We start from the raw sequence: 14809 nt of genomic DNA, 5'->3' as shown, positions 1-14809 counted from the left end.
CAGTCAAACATTTCATTCTATGATTGATTGCATCTGCGTAGATTCTAGTGCAGTCTTCTTCTTTTGGATTAAGTATTTCTCATACAATTGTGACTATTTGAAATCAGATGAAGATTGTTGAGGATATTAGCTCTTATATATACACTGCTAGGGTTCATTGTAATCAACAACTAAGAATACAATAAAGATGTAGCCACTAGGGCTTTATCTCATGGATGTACGATGTTGGCTGAAGCTGAACCACGTTACTTGTATTCTTCTCTCTTTTCTGCTTCAGCTTCTCTTATCAAAGCCATCTTTATCTCATTGTTACTATTGTTCTCAGTTGTTGATGGTTGGTTGCTTGTGCAACCTTCGGATCAAAGTTTGTGTTGATGTTGGTGGTTGCTGTTGATAGTTGTTGGTGGTTGTTGGTAGTTCTTGGTGGATGCTGTTGTTAGTTGTTCTTGATGGTTTTTGCTGTTGTTGGTGGTTGTGTCGTTGTCATTGCTGGTGGCTGCTGTTGTTGTTGTCATTGGTGTCGCAGATCCAACCTGAAGGCATAGATTCGACCTGAAATCCAGATCTGACCTGCAACCCAGCTTGGTAGATCTTGGTGGTTGGCATCTGTTTTTGTTGTTATCAACGGAAGGTCAGTGGTGGTTTCTGACCATCCTCCACTGATCTTGGTTGTTGTTCTTGGTGTTTCTCAGTGGCCTTTTGTTGTTGGGTTGTTGTTTTCATCGTATTCCGGTGAGTCTCAGCAGATCCGGTACTCCTCAGTAGGTTTCAGCCTGCCACGTTGGTTTTTTGGTCATGGAGGTTGCTTGCCAGAGCTCACAGTGGCTTTTCCTTGATCTCTCGGGAGTTTTCAGTGGTTCCAAGGTGTGTTTTTCTTGGTAGTTTCTTGCTCATTGCTGCCAGAGTTGTTGGTTGCCAGTGCAGTTGTCATCATTGAGTTCTGAAGCCATTGGTGTTGGTTGTTGGTTGTTAATCAGAGTTGACAGGGAATACCCCTGTTTGGTTCATGATGTCGGCTATTCCCTATCCAGGATAAGGATAACTTAATCCTAAATATGATAAAAAGTTATTTTTGGTAGATGTTTGATTGTTTGGGTATAGGTATTTATTTGTCCCTTATGCAGGATAAGGATAACCTAGGCTGAATAAAGTCTCTGTTTGGTTTCATATCATTTAGGTTGGTTCAACTTCTATTTCAGCCTGCCCAGGTGAATTTGCACCCTCTTTTGTTCATCATTTACCAAGGCACTGTGTAGGAGTTGTTTAGGGTGTAAATGTTAATGTTCCAAGCTGGACCTATATGCTATATGCTCTTGCTTGAGGGGGAGTGTTGAAGATATTAGATTTATGTTAATGTAATGGTCCAAGATGCCATGACATCTCCTGAACTTTGGTGGTGGCCATTAAACCCCCTAAACTTATATTTTTGCCAATTTACTCCCTTAACTCCACACGTGTCAAATTGATACTTTTTTTAGTTTGCCGTTAAAATTGACTAACAGTGGTTGGCCTGGCTCAACAGCCACATACAAACATAGAAAAAAAAAAAAAAAAAAAAGCCCAAAACTCACTGCAATGTCTAGATCGGCGGTAAGAATCATGGCTGTCAAATCTGGGATTGTGCTCCAAGTCTGCCATTGAGCCCTTGGACCTGCTCGTTGCCACAACTAGGCAGTTATTGACAGCAAATGCAGCGGCCAACATGTGGCAAATGCCTCTGACCTCACACCTCTTGATTAGTACCTCTTCTTTGCTGTACGGTTCCATTTCATAGTTGAAAGAATCAGATTAGATTTATAATATTAGTATTACTATTTACTACCACAGGTTCCATTTCACAGTGAAAGAATCAGATTAGATTTATAGTATTAGTATTACTATTTACCACCACAGTTCTTTGTTGCTGATCTCTCTCTCTCTCTCTCTCCATCAATCGGTGACTCTGGCACTTATTCGCAACTCCACAGGCCCTTATCAGCATGCTCTCTCTGCTAGCTACAATGGGGCCTTATGTTGCTGAGCTCTCATTTTTCTCTTTTCATATATATATATATATATATATATATTTTTTTTTTTTTCTTGCTTCTGCTCAATGATTCTTGAAAACTCTTTGAGCATTTTACTTTTTTTTTCCCCCATTTTGCTAAGTTGGCGTCGAAGTCTGTTTTAATTGTTATTGGGGAAAATAAATAAAGGCCCACAATTTATATAATATTTCAAATTAAGTCCCAGTTTTCTAATTTTGTTAATTAAAGTCCCAAATTTATGTAATTGTTTTAATTTGCAGCCTCTGTTTACGTCCGTTATTCATTTCATTATTATAGGCAGTAACAGAGCAGATAAAGTTGGGAAATTATTAATTAAACTCTTTATTTCTCCTAGAGCTTGTTCATAAATCAAGTTGGCAGCTATGGACAGAAAGGTAGAGAGAGAAAGCTTTGTGTAGAGTGAGAGACTGATTGCCAGAAAAGTGAAACTAGTTAGTAGTTAGCTAGGTGAAATACAAAGTTTAATAATGGTTTCCCCATTTATTCTGCTCCATTAATGCCTAGAATAAAATAAAAATTAATAATGAGTTGGACAGGTGATCCCAGTTGAAATTGTTTCATAAGTTTGGGACTTTAATTGACAAAATTAAAAACCTGGGACCTAATTGAATAGGGTTTAAACTGTGTACCATTTTATGTAATTTCCCCTTTTTATTTATTTATTTTTCTTTGATATATTATTGTGCTTATGGTTTTATTTACTGAATATGTCAAGATTAGTGTTGAATAGTCAATTTTTTTTTTTCTTTTATTTCCTTATGTTTTTCTATTTATATCAAATTGTGAATAATAATGGTATTGGAATTTTTATCTTTAAGTTTTGATGTTTATTTGTAGTTTGTTTTTGCCGTTGGTTTGTACTCTAAACATCACTTTATAATTATTAGTTTACATCTTTGCTATCTTTTTTTAAATTTATTTATAAGTAATGTAAATTTTATTCAGATCATAAAAAGGAGTCACCCATGTATACAGAAGTATACAACTGGGGACCAAAACAATCAAAAACACAAATTACAAGCATCCATTAGATCATAAACTGAAGACATAGTAGGACTTCCTGTCTATTATTGTTTTAAAATTAATTTAGATATGTTTTACTTATCAAAAAAATTAATTTAGTTATGTTTGTAAACTTATTGATGGCTATTACTTAATTTTAAAGTCTAAGATAATTACATAAAATATGCCTAAAAATATTTATATTAATTAATTAATTTTCATGTCCTTGATGTGTCATGACCTAGATTTTCAAGAATTGATATTTCACCGTGTTTCACGTAGTGTCGAACTGTGTCCATGTCTGTGCTTCTTAGACTGGGACTTAATGAAAATAATTGCAAGATCTAGGAAATTTTGGGGCCTTAATGTGCTTGAGCGAAAAACGGAGGGCTGATAGATTATGGATATATTGTGCTTGAGCAAAAAACAGAGGGCTGATAGATTATGGATGTATGCTGTTTCATCAGAAGCTTTGAAAGTTCCTCGGCCTATTTTGTTTATGACTAAATTTAGGTACTAGCATGTAATTCTTATTTTTCAGTCAGCACTTAACCTGTAAACATTTCTTATGAAGAATGGTTTTGAGGTATTTAAAAATAAAATGTGCTGATGAATTGTTTGTACTTTTTACCTGTATCTTATCAAAAGAAAAAACCTGTCTTATCCTATTGTGGTATGAGCTACATCTGCTTTCTATCTATTCTAATTGACAACTCTTTGTTGGCTTATTTTTCTTATATGCCATTGTCACTCCATTCCAGATCTGCAGGCAGGGCAAATGTCAATGTCACATTCTCATGTGATTTTATAACTCCTGGTTCTAACTCAGGGTCAAGGTTTTACAGTGCATCAGTATCATTATTGGTGGTGGCAGATCTCCCTCTAGCTCTTGGAGTTCCCATAACCTGGGTTCTTCCTCCCCATTATACTACAACAAGTTTATTGCCTTCATCTTCAGAATCGTATGGCCAGTGGGATGGTCAAAGTCGGAAAGGAACTATTGTATATTCATTATTAAGATGTTTTGGTGAGAAGAATGAAGCTGTGCAGAAAGATTCTATTTCCATTCACAGGGATAGGATAAAGACAACAGACAGCAACAATCTTGCATGCATTCAAGGAAAAGATCGTACAACAGGAAGAATTGAGATTGCCTCTTGTGTTCGGGTCGCTGAGGTATGGATATTTGATCTTACCTAGGGCTGATAATTGGTGTAGATGTAGGCAAGCTTTATTATTTCTATTTTAGTTCTTTAAATATATTGTTGATGCTTTGCAGAGTGATTTAGGTAAGCTTTATTAGAGCATTCACATCAACTTACGCAAAAATTACCATCTATTTTAGAATAAGAACCTACTTTTTCTATTTTAATTAACCATTCTTCAAAACATGCACATTTGTTTATCTATTTTATAATTTATTTCTTTAAAATAACAAATTTTCTTGATTTTTTTTAATTGTTTCTCTCTCTTCACATGCAACAATCACCATCCACCCTCTTCCTTTACCCTCGGGAAATGCAAAGAAATAATAAAAAATTGTTTTGCATAAGCTATAGTAACTTGTATATTTGCACAAGCTCTGTAGCAAAAACCCATTTTGCATAACTGGTTCATAATCTGATGTTGGTGATTTTTGGGCTTTATGCTATTTTACATAAGCTGTTGTTAATGCTCTTATTTCTAATAAGATATATTGTTGTCTTTTGGGTGCCCTCGCCCTGCAAAAAAGGGAAGAATAAAAGGTTCTGTAATTCAATGAGTGTGGGTTGCATGTTCATATCTTAGCATTTGATTTGTCTAACCTCATGAGAAAGAGACATTGTTAGTGTCTCAAATTCCTCGATAGTTTGGTGCAAATTGAAATGTGTATGATTCAATATGTCAAAGATGGGATTTCCAATTAATTTGACACAAGCAGATGCTCCCTGCTCAGTTTCATACATATGCATTAATAATTCACTTCTTTTTCTTATGACTCAATAAGAAAAGCAATTGATATGAGTTAGCAAATTTTAACGGGTTACATGCAGGTCTAGTTCATAATATTTGTCAAAATGTAGTTACTGCATAGCATTTGGAAAATATGTACAATGTCTTGGGTTCCTTCTTGTGCCTTTGCCTCATCTCAGTCTATTGACATTTGAGTCTACATTCTTTAACACTGTGTACAAGTTTTAGAATTCACTATGCTGATGTCTGTGCATTTTGACCAGGTGGCTCAAATAAGGATAACAAATAAGGAGTTCCCATTTCATGTAATCAATCTTGCTGTTGGTGCTGATCTAAAACTGCCAATAAGCTATTCTGATACTCTAGGTAGTAAAGTTTTAGCTTTTTTTAATGTTTATGGGGAATCATAGCTTCTGGATTTAAGTCCTCATCAGTCTACCTGTTATTTTGCTATTGACCAGGAAATCCTTTTTATGAAGCACACAATGCAGTTCTTTTCCATGCTGAAACTAACTACCCTGATATTGTCCTCATAAACAACACACATGATGACGATGGAAATATTCATCTCAAGGTTTGTTGTTTACATAAACTTTTGAGTTTCAATTGTCCCAGCTTCAAAGAGCAAACTACTGGAGAGGAATCACGACTTGGCCCTTTTTCCATTTGTTCTGCTTTACATTGCATTTGATCATGCATTTTATCTCATCTGGATAAACAAATGAAGAACACTTATTTCAGTATTCATTCTATTTATTCCTGGCCATATCATCTAACTGTAACTTGTGAACTCGCTAATTTTTGTTGAAGGCATTACGACATGGAAGAGCTCTCATACGAGTATCAATGAGTAGTTCACCATTGAAGTCAGACTATATTCTGGTACAAACTAATCCCTTTTTTCACAACCCTTACGAATGCTTGAAAGCAATGTAAAGAAGTGATGCTATCTTCCAGCCATAAATTATGCATTTCTTCTCTTGCACATAGCTTGAAAGCTAAGTTCCATAGAAATGCTGCAGAAAGGCTCTGATTTTGTCATGCCAATACACTCAAGGCATGCTTTCCTTTATTATTCTAATTCATTTTACATCTTGAATGGAAATAACTGACTCTACAGTTTCAAAATTTCTCTTGCTACTTATTTTTGCCATTTTTACCATAAACCTCAGTTTTTTATTTATTCATTGCTGGATGTATGAACCCATGTATAGTGATTTGAGACTACCAGTAGATGGGCCACACCTAGGGTGGTAAATGAACTCAGTTGTTCATGTAATGCTAGGACTTGGCTTGTTTTCACAAACCCATGTATGGTGGTTTTGATATGCGCTTGTTAAAGAACTAGAGCCTAAGGGCTCTGTGTACTTCAGCTCAGCTTAATTTGCTCAAATATGCTGGATTGAGGAAATTCAATGTAATTCCAAATTACATGCTATTGGTTTATGTTTTTATTCATAATCCTCTGTGTCTATACTTGACCTGTATAAGCTCGGTCTTGAGAAAACCTAAAAATCATATTTTTGGTCCTTGCCCTCCACTCAATCATATATCTAATTTAATACTGTTAAATGAACCAAGCATAACTTGAGCTGGAATTGGGCATTACTTGATATTGTTGAACTCATTTACCAAAAGACAAAGCAGAGCCAAACCTGTGCTTTGCCTATCACTCATGAGTATTTTGTGGGAGCTTTTTTTATTTATTTGATAAGTAGTTTTTGTGGGAGCTTGAAAGCTATTTTTATACTTTTATTGATAGTTTATACACATACCCAGCGGGACTTGAACTTAAGAGCTCAGCTTTAACCCTATTCTTAAAGGGGAGAAGTGTCACTTGAGTTAAAGCTCAATGAACAGCATGGGGCTGGATTGTTTGCAGCCCTAGCCACACAGCCCACACCTGATACATTGTTTTGTTCAGTTGTTGTAAGATATGTCATGGAAATTTCCTAATTAGCCCCACAGGAGACTTCCTGAGACTTATGTCTGAAATTAGCCTTATTTGTTAACCAAATGCTATTGGTTCTGATCATAATATGAAAAAGTAATCTCTATATGCGTTTTACTTTCATATTTTCCTTCTGAGTTTCATGTTTATGTTTTTAATTAGTACTACAGTTTAAGACAAGTTAATTCCTTAATTTTCTTTAGATTTCAGTTGGTGCCCATGTACACCCTCAAAATCCAGTCTTACACAAAGGAAGTTATCTGAACTTCAGTATAGAAGGTGGGTCTACAGTGAACATACTACCAATACATTTTCTTTACAGTTATTTATAGTTATGTGTTTTCTTTCAAATCTGTCTCAAATTACTAATTAAATGAAATTTCAGTTTGTGCAGTACTGTCTCCATCTTGTTGCTATTTATAACTATTTGCTCCATGTTATAACGTGAAATCTGTGATAGCATTCGTCTTCTAGCACTTCATAATTGTATCTGATAATATTTGAACTACTCTAAGCTTCATTTGTTAATAGTCAAGTTTATTTAAAAGTGTTGAAGAAGTCTAATTCCTATATAGAATGTTGGACTTGATATGATTCTAATTTTAACACTGTTCAGTCTACTCGGAAGATGAGAGTTTCAGGCCCATGGCCTATGGGTACCACATACACACACATGCACACACACAGAAAATTCTTTCATTTCCCATAAAGAAATTCATAAAATAAATAGTTCTCAACTGTGAAAATTCCTTTGACATCTCCCTTTTCTCTACTTCCTTTCTTCACCTATTGTTATCTGAAGCAGATGTATCTCCCGTTTTCTTTGATGGATGTATTTTGCTTATATAGAAATAGGTTCCCTGCATAAAAATATTTATCTGCCAAATGCATTTGCATCACAACATGTGGACTGCTTAATTGTCCTAGGGTGGCAGATAATGATGTTCTAATGTCTTCTTGTACCATCCTGTTTCTCATATATTAATCATAGTATTCTTTTCTTTTCTACCAATGAGCTCTAGCTCAATTCGCACCTCCTCCCCTCAAAAGTTCTAGGTAGAGTGTGAGGTCATTGCTTCAAGACCCATTGGTTGTGTACCTGACCGCTAAAAAAATATTCTTCTCTTCCAGAATCAATATTCAAATATCCATGGATTTATCATTCCTTTCGTACCTTTTTTTTGGGATTTTACATTGTTCAATTTATTATGGTAGGTTTAAATGATCAAGATTCTGGCAAGTGGTTTACTGCCAACGAAAGTGTTGTATCTGTGGACATGCCATCTGGAATAGCTGAAGCAGTTGGGGAAGGTTCAACCCAAGGTATTGGAATAAAACTTTTTGCTTTGTTGAAGCTTCTGGCACAAATTTAATGTTAGATATCTTCCCTATGTGCTTCTATGATTTCCTCTGAATATGATGGTAGCCCTTTTCAATATGGAACTTGTTACCTGTGAACAGTTATTTTCGAGGGTTCTGGTCTGAAACTGCAAACACTGGTTACGGTACTCATGGGGGATATTGTTTCTGTGGATGCTCCAAAAGAGACGCTGACAAATGTTCCTTTTCCCACAAAAGGATATAACTTCTTGGTGAAGTTCAGGTTTGTAAACTATGAATTGCAGACAAAACCCTTGTAATTTGTTGTGAATAGGTGTTGGATTCAGCAAGTCCAAAACTTGAGACACAGTCATGGCTATATGTGTGTTTTAGTAAATTAACAATATTGAAACATACATTTTTGTGTATGCTGGCAGAAAAAATTATTAGTAATAAAAATCATCAGGATGATAAGAATTTCATAGGTTATTAATGGTTGATAGTAACATGTTTGATAATTCTCCTCATTTTTTTTTTAATTAAATGAAGGTTATTTTACAAATCTTAGAATGCATGTTGGATAATGGTGTGCTCAATTGTCATGTCCACAAGTATCTGACGTGCCAAAGAAAGTGTCACACAAGTCATGGTTCATAAATAAGCCAGTCCTGTGCCGACAGAGACAAGATATAAGCACCCTTTAGTGACTTGTGAAGTACTTGAAGACAGATTATTTAATTTATAGGTTTCAATCATGTGGAGAAAAATAATTCTTCCATTTATAAGAGTTCAAGCATGCCATTAGAACACATTGCAACTGTTTTCCTTTCTTTCTTTCTTTCTTTATTTTTTCATTTTTCTCACCTCTATAAACCCTTTGTGACTTCTGAACATTTGCAAAGCAAGTTATGCTGCCTTGACAACTCATGCAAATAAGTTAAATAAAATTTAGAGTCTGAGTTTAATCTAACACGCGCACCTGTAATGGCTAGAATTACCCCCCCCCCCCCCCCCCCCCCAAAAAAAAAAATCTGAAATTTATTGTGTACCTATTTAAATGACTTAATATATCATGCGATTAAAAAATACATGTGGATGGTCATCTTTTTGGAGAAGACTTCTTTAAATTGGTTTGTTTGAAAATTTTGTTCTATCTTGAAGGTTATGGCTCCATCACCCTTAATCTTTGTCGTTGATATGTTGTATACTTTATATATGTTGTGAAGACTTGGTATTCAGTTTACTAGCACACTTTTGTAGATAGATTCATATAAGTGATGACATTCGGTTAATCCCTTTCTTTTTTCTCTTTATTATGAAAGTAATGCTTACGGCAACAACTTTGGACCTCTTGGAAACAGTGAGGAAGTCCCATATGACTGTATTGTGGACCCTCCTTTTGTTGGGTATGTTTCTTAAAATTTTGTATGTTTTGTATGCTAATTTACCAGAAAGTTTTCTCATCTGCTTATATTCTTTTCTGTCTGTGGGCTTGAAGGTATGCAAAGCCATGGGTGGATCTTAACACTGGCAGCTCATATTGCCTCTTTTTCCCTTACTCACCAGAGCACTTGGTACGCTCTATACCCAAGTCAAAGGACATGAAACCAGATATATCTGTTTCCATGAGTGCATCAATGAGAGGAGCTAAATATGCCTCAGGATCTGCATCTGGTCTTTTTATTGGAGGGTTTTCGGTATTAGAAACGGGCAAGGTAAACATTTATTCATACAGCTTGCCTTTCTTTTTGGTTGGTGCAGGAAGGGAAGAATAAAACTTGAGCAAGGCACCTTGATCGCCACCCATCAGTTCAGATGACCGTTGGTCCTGTCCTCAATAAGTTCATGAACATGTGACTTCAGTATAGGATTGGCTAGGAGGCTTAAGATTTATTCTGTAGATAGTTCATTGAATTGTTTTTGGATTAAATTTGGGGTGCTCTGTTTAATGCCTGTGATCCGATGAACTAATCTGATTATATGATATTGCAAATAATTTGTTTCAATTTTAGAAGTGTATGATGATGCAATTTTTTAATGTTTCAGAATTTAAAGCAGTTGAATCTGACACCAGGCTCTAACAAGACAATCATAACCATCTTGGGGAATACAGGTACAGTGCCAGACATTTTTCCCTGTGTATGTGTGTGGGGGCATGAGCCTTTTCTCTACCCATAGCCCTTACACCCTGATGGAGGTGGGGGTTCTCTCTTTCTCTCTCCTTCAATGGTTAGATTTGAACCTTAAGACCTGCAACAGACTTTCACTACCTAAGCCAAGGCCTATGAGCCATGAAGGTGCAAGTTCACCCCATTTCTCTACCACCCCCCATGAAGATTTTACCACAAAGCTAGCTGGCTCCTTCATTATCATTGGAAGGGGATGCTTATTTTAGAAATACTACTGCATGAACCAGAATTTATGTTTATGATAAGTTTCCAGAAGAAGCACATGCATGGTGATTTTTAAATTTATGACTTTCAGACTGTCAGCAGAACTTTCACCATTTAAACTCATCACAAACTGATGAGCTGGGATTTTGATTATGCCCTTTTGTGCATCATCCATAATGTTTGTTCAAAAATATAATGTACTTGTCTACTTAGGTTTTGGGGGAGTTCCCTTGCTAGCCATCTTCAGTGGTTGAGACCTATTCTTGTCATTATAAGTATCATGGATTCCTAATGGCATGTTTGGAGCATGCATATCTACTTGCACCATTCATATTATTTGTTCAAGGAGCCTATAAATGGATGAAATAAGATGTCTTTATTTTTCAGTGACCCCGTATACAGACATAATAAATTTATATCTACATTAATTTTGCTAAGCTTTGGTAGAGTATCAATGGGTTTGGGTTCTTGTAATATGATCCCCCCCCCCCCCCCCCCCCCCCCCAAAAAAAAAAAAAAAAAAAAACCCAAAAGAGAGAGGGAGAGAATTGGTAACTGGATATACGTACTGCAATGACTTATTTGGTTGTCTCATTTTAGATGTCGAAATCCATTGGCACAATCAGGATCAGATCATGATCATCCCCATCTATAGAGAAGAATCTGGAATTGGTGGGCGGGCACAGTATGAGGTGAGCATTATGCTTCATTTAATGCATTTGCTTATAATGCAAGTTTTGTTGATGAGTAATTATTACTAGTCAAGTTAAACTGTCACACTTTACAGAAATTGTTTAAATGTCTTGTAGAAATAAAAAGGTTTCATGGCTGGCCTACGAGTATATCAAACTCAAGAACACTTTTAAGTTTTAACTTTTTAGGCCCCCTTCACAGGCTGGCATACCCAACAGCATTGAACAAAAAAAATGCAGGCCTTGGACATTTAGAACCAAAGCAACAATGTAACAGAAACTGAAATGGGGTTTAGTATCGAACACAAGATTCATGAATCATACTGGGCTTTAATACAATGTTAGTTATTTCATCTCAAAAGCTGAAGTTATTAGGAAATAGGCTAACAATGTGTACATCAACCTAACAACCACAAACTCTAATATTGGGAAGCACATTGTCCAAAGTCCTAATGTTCCTCCTCTATGTTTGCAGGACTACAGGATAATAATTAGTGTACTGGTTTCATCTCTAAAGCTGTATAAAATACAACAAGTCATTTCATTTTTAGACTGATCATCTCTATTCTCCCTGTCTCCAGATCAAAGTGCTAGGAACAAAAAGTTTTGAAGACAAAATCATCATCACGCTCCCAGCTAATGGTGAGTCTGAATCATGATACGTCTTTGCTTTTTTTAGCGATCAAGAAAGTTTGTCTCTGAGGGAGACACAGTGGATTTCTTAAATATGGACCAAATTGACATCTTTATTGCCTGTTTTACAGGTCAGAGAGTGGAAATAGATGTTGCCTACCAACCTGTAGAAAGAGCAGCGGCATCAGGAACTATCATAAATAAAACCCTTTGGGCAAGTGTGGTTGGGTGCTTTGTGCTATTGGTATTGACAGCGGCCATCTTCATCTGTTACTTGGACAGGCCTGGCAGATCTCAGACATCCACTGCTCCTGCACCTGCTCCTGCTACTCCCACTGTCCCAGCACCCATGACCCCTGTTCGTGGCAGCCCTGCTGTTTTGAACGAACAGTCTCCTCAAACACCTCAGCCTTTTGTTGACTATGTAAGAAGAACAATAGATGAAACTCCATACTACAGGCAAGAGGGAAGGAGGAGGTTTAATCTACAGAATACAATGTAGATGTATGGTTTATCAGGGTCTAGATTAGAAGGGTCTCTCTCTCTCTCTCTCTCATGTAAATTCATGTATAACGCGGCAAAGTGCCCATCAAAATTTTGTTGTATTATTACAAATGGTTAGGAGCTTAAGTATGAAAAAGAAAAGCAACAAACGTTGATTCTTCGATCATGTGCAAAGCTGATCTAATTTTCAAACTTAATAGTTGGTGATAATTTTTTCAATGAAGTGGATTTTGCTTGTTGCCCTTTCCCCACCATTTTTTTGAACTTTGAACTCCACAATAAAGAACCATTTGTGGACTACATGTCAACTCGAAAACTCGAAATCAACCGCACCCTCATTTTGAGTGACTGGTCGATCTTAGTCCAGAGTATCGAGTTAACTGTACCCTTTCTCCCAAACATGTCGATAATTCAAGTAACTCAAACTAAATCCATTCAACAAGTAACTCAAACTAAATCTATAAATCAGATCGACCCACATATGGAATTTTTTTGAAATCCAATAAATTTCTATGCATTAGATCTGAAAATTAAAAAAAAAAAAAAAAAAAAAAAAATTGAGCCACAAATAGTAAGAAAAAACATGTAATCAATAAACCAGATCCAAGAGTACCAAAAAAAAAAAAAAAAAAAAAAAAAAATTCCATAAGAGAGAGTTACAAATTCTCAATTGGACCTAAACCTCAACTCTCTGCTCGTAGCAACAGTCAATGAGGATATCAATGGCGACTGAAATCCTAAAATTTTTGGCTCAATCAATTAAAACTAAAGCTAGCAGAAGCGGTGAGATTCAATGTTTTCCCACAGGATTGGACAACAATTAGGGATGGCAATGGGGCAGGGTGGGGCTGAAGGATAGGGTCTTCGTCCCCGCCCCATTTGGTTTTGTCTTACCCTATTCCCGCCCCGCCCCACATGATGGGGAAAATTTTCTCACCCTATCCCCGCCCCTTGGGGTCCTGCGAAGCCCCGTCCCACCTTGTAAAACTTTACTTTTTGTTAATTTTCACTACAACTAGTACAATTTTTTTAATGAAACCTATTTCATTAATATACTTGAAATTACAACTAAATTTATCCCATCAAATAAATTCAATTTCTATAAAAAAAAATTTAAATAATATATCCAAGCGTTTAACAAGACAATCACCAAAAAAAAAAAAAAAAAAACTCATAGTGTAACACAACAAAATAATGGTAAAGAACCACATTGGATAAAATAAAATAAGTTAATATTGATATGTTTGTAGGGTATAAAAAATTTACAATTATAACCCTTAATAATGCGGAATGGGGCGGGGCGAGTCTAAAAAGTCTAAACTCATACCTGCCCCGCCCCGTGGTGCGGGGCTAAAATCTTACCCCATTCTTGCTCCACCACCTTTGCGGGGCGGGGAAAACCCGCGCGGAGCGAAGCGGGGAGGGGCGAGTTAAGCGGGGCGGGGTAAAATTTTCATTCCTAATAACGTGATGCTTTCTAAAATGTTGGAGATTTAACTTATAAGGAGAGAATTTTTTAGTGATTTCTTTTCCTTACAAAAAAAAAAATAATAATAAAAAGAGAGATAAGATAACATTATATTTATCTAAATAAATTTTGCATGTGTGAGGGGTGAGAATACATACATCCAACAAAATTAAGACATGCATATATTAAAATCGGTTAAGTTAGGATTACTCAAGTGAATTTTAGTAAACCCAACATCTTATCGAATACTCATTTGTGTTTTTTTTTTTTTTTTCAATCGAGACTCATTGATAATTGAACAAATGAAAGAACTAGCTCGTTTAGACTCGAATTAGGTTGGGTATGGTGAGTAGGGTGAGATACCTATTTTGTCCTTAAAGTATATGATTAAGCATTCATAATTTTTTTTAGTAAATCACATAAATTTGATAACTTCAAGGCAAAATAGAGATTTCATCTATAAGCTTGCATCAAATTAGAAATGTTAATGCTTAACTAAGAACATGTTAATCCACAAAAATAGACTAATAGGCAAAAATAACCATTAGAGTTTCATTATACCAGTTGCGCTTTTCACAAAGTTTAAGATAATTATCATTTTTTACTTCTACAAATCTTAAAAGATTGATGTTGCATATATTCATTACACAAAGAAGATTAATGTAATTTGTCTAAAAAAAAAAAAAAACCAAAAATATATGTTTGTTTCCTAAATTTTGGGTAAGGTTATATTTTAGTCTTTGAAATTTGGAAACTTCATTTTTAGTGCTAAAAAGGAAATATAAATGCATCAAGTAAGCTATTTTGTAATTTTGTCATTACTCATTATAATCATTGCTTACATG

The 14809-nt window shown here is 35.6% G+C and overlaps 1 protein-coding gene across 1 annotated transcript in view; it reads left to right on the top strand.

Moving 5' to 3' along the window:
• The window catches only part of LOC126714791 (nuclear pore complex protein GP210), a 39838-nt gene that overhangs the window by 20714 nt on the left and 4315 nt on the right, over positions 1-14809 (top strand). Inside the window, exons 24-36 of the mRNA XM_050415103.1 lie at positions 3812-4226; positions 5267-5369; positions 5465-5577; positions 5814-5885; positions 7158-7233; positions 8170-8277; positions 8416-8557; positions 9597-9680; positions 9773-9989; positions 10321-10387; positions 11268-11359; positions 11941-12001; positions 12124-12469. Of these exons, the coding sequence (XP_050271060.1) occupies positions 3812-4226; positions 5267-5369; positions 5465-5577; positions 5814-5885; positions 7158-7233; positions 8170-8277; positions 8416-8557; positions 9597-9680; positions 9773-9989; positions 10321-10387; positions 11268-11359; positions 11941-12001; positions 12124-12469 (1896 nt within the window). The remainder of the gene's footprint in view (positions 1-3811; positions 4227-5266; positions 5370-5464; positions 5578-5813; positions 5886-7157; positions 7234-8169; positions 8278-8415; positions 8558-9596; positions 9681-9772; positions 9990-10320; positions 10388-11267; positions 11360-11940; positions 12002-12123; positions 12470-14809) is intronic.

Source organism: Quercus robur, chromosome 2, assembly GCF_932294415.1.
Source record: "Quercus robur chromosome 2, dhQueRobu3.1, whole genome shotgun sequence".
Classification (NCBI taxonomy): Eukaryota; Viridiplantae; Streptophyta; class Magnoliopsida; order Fagales; family Fagaceae; genus Quercus; species Quercus robur.
This window is presented reverse-complemented; position numbering and strand designations above follow the sequence as displayed.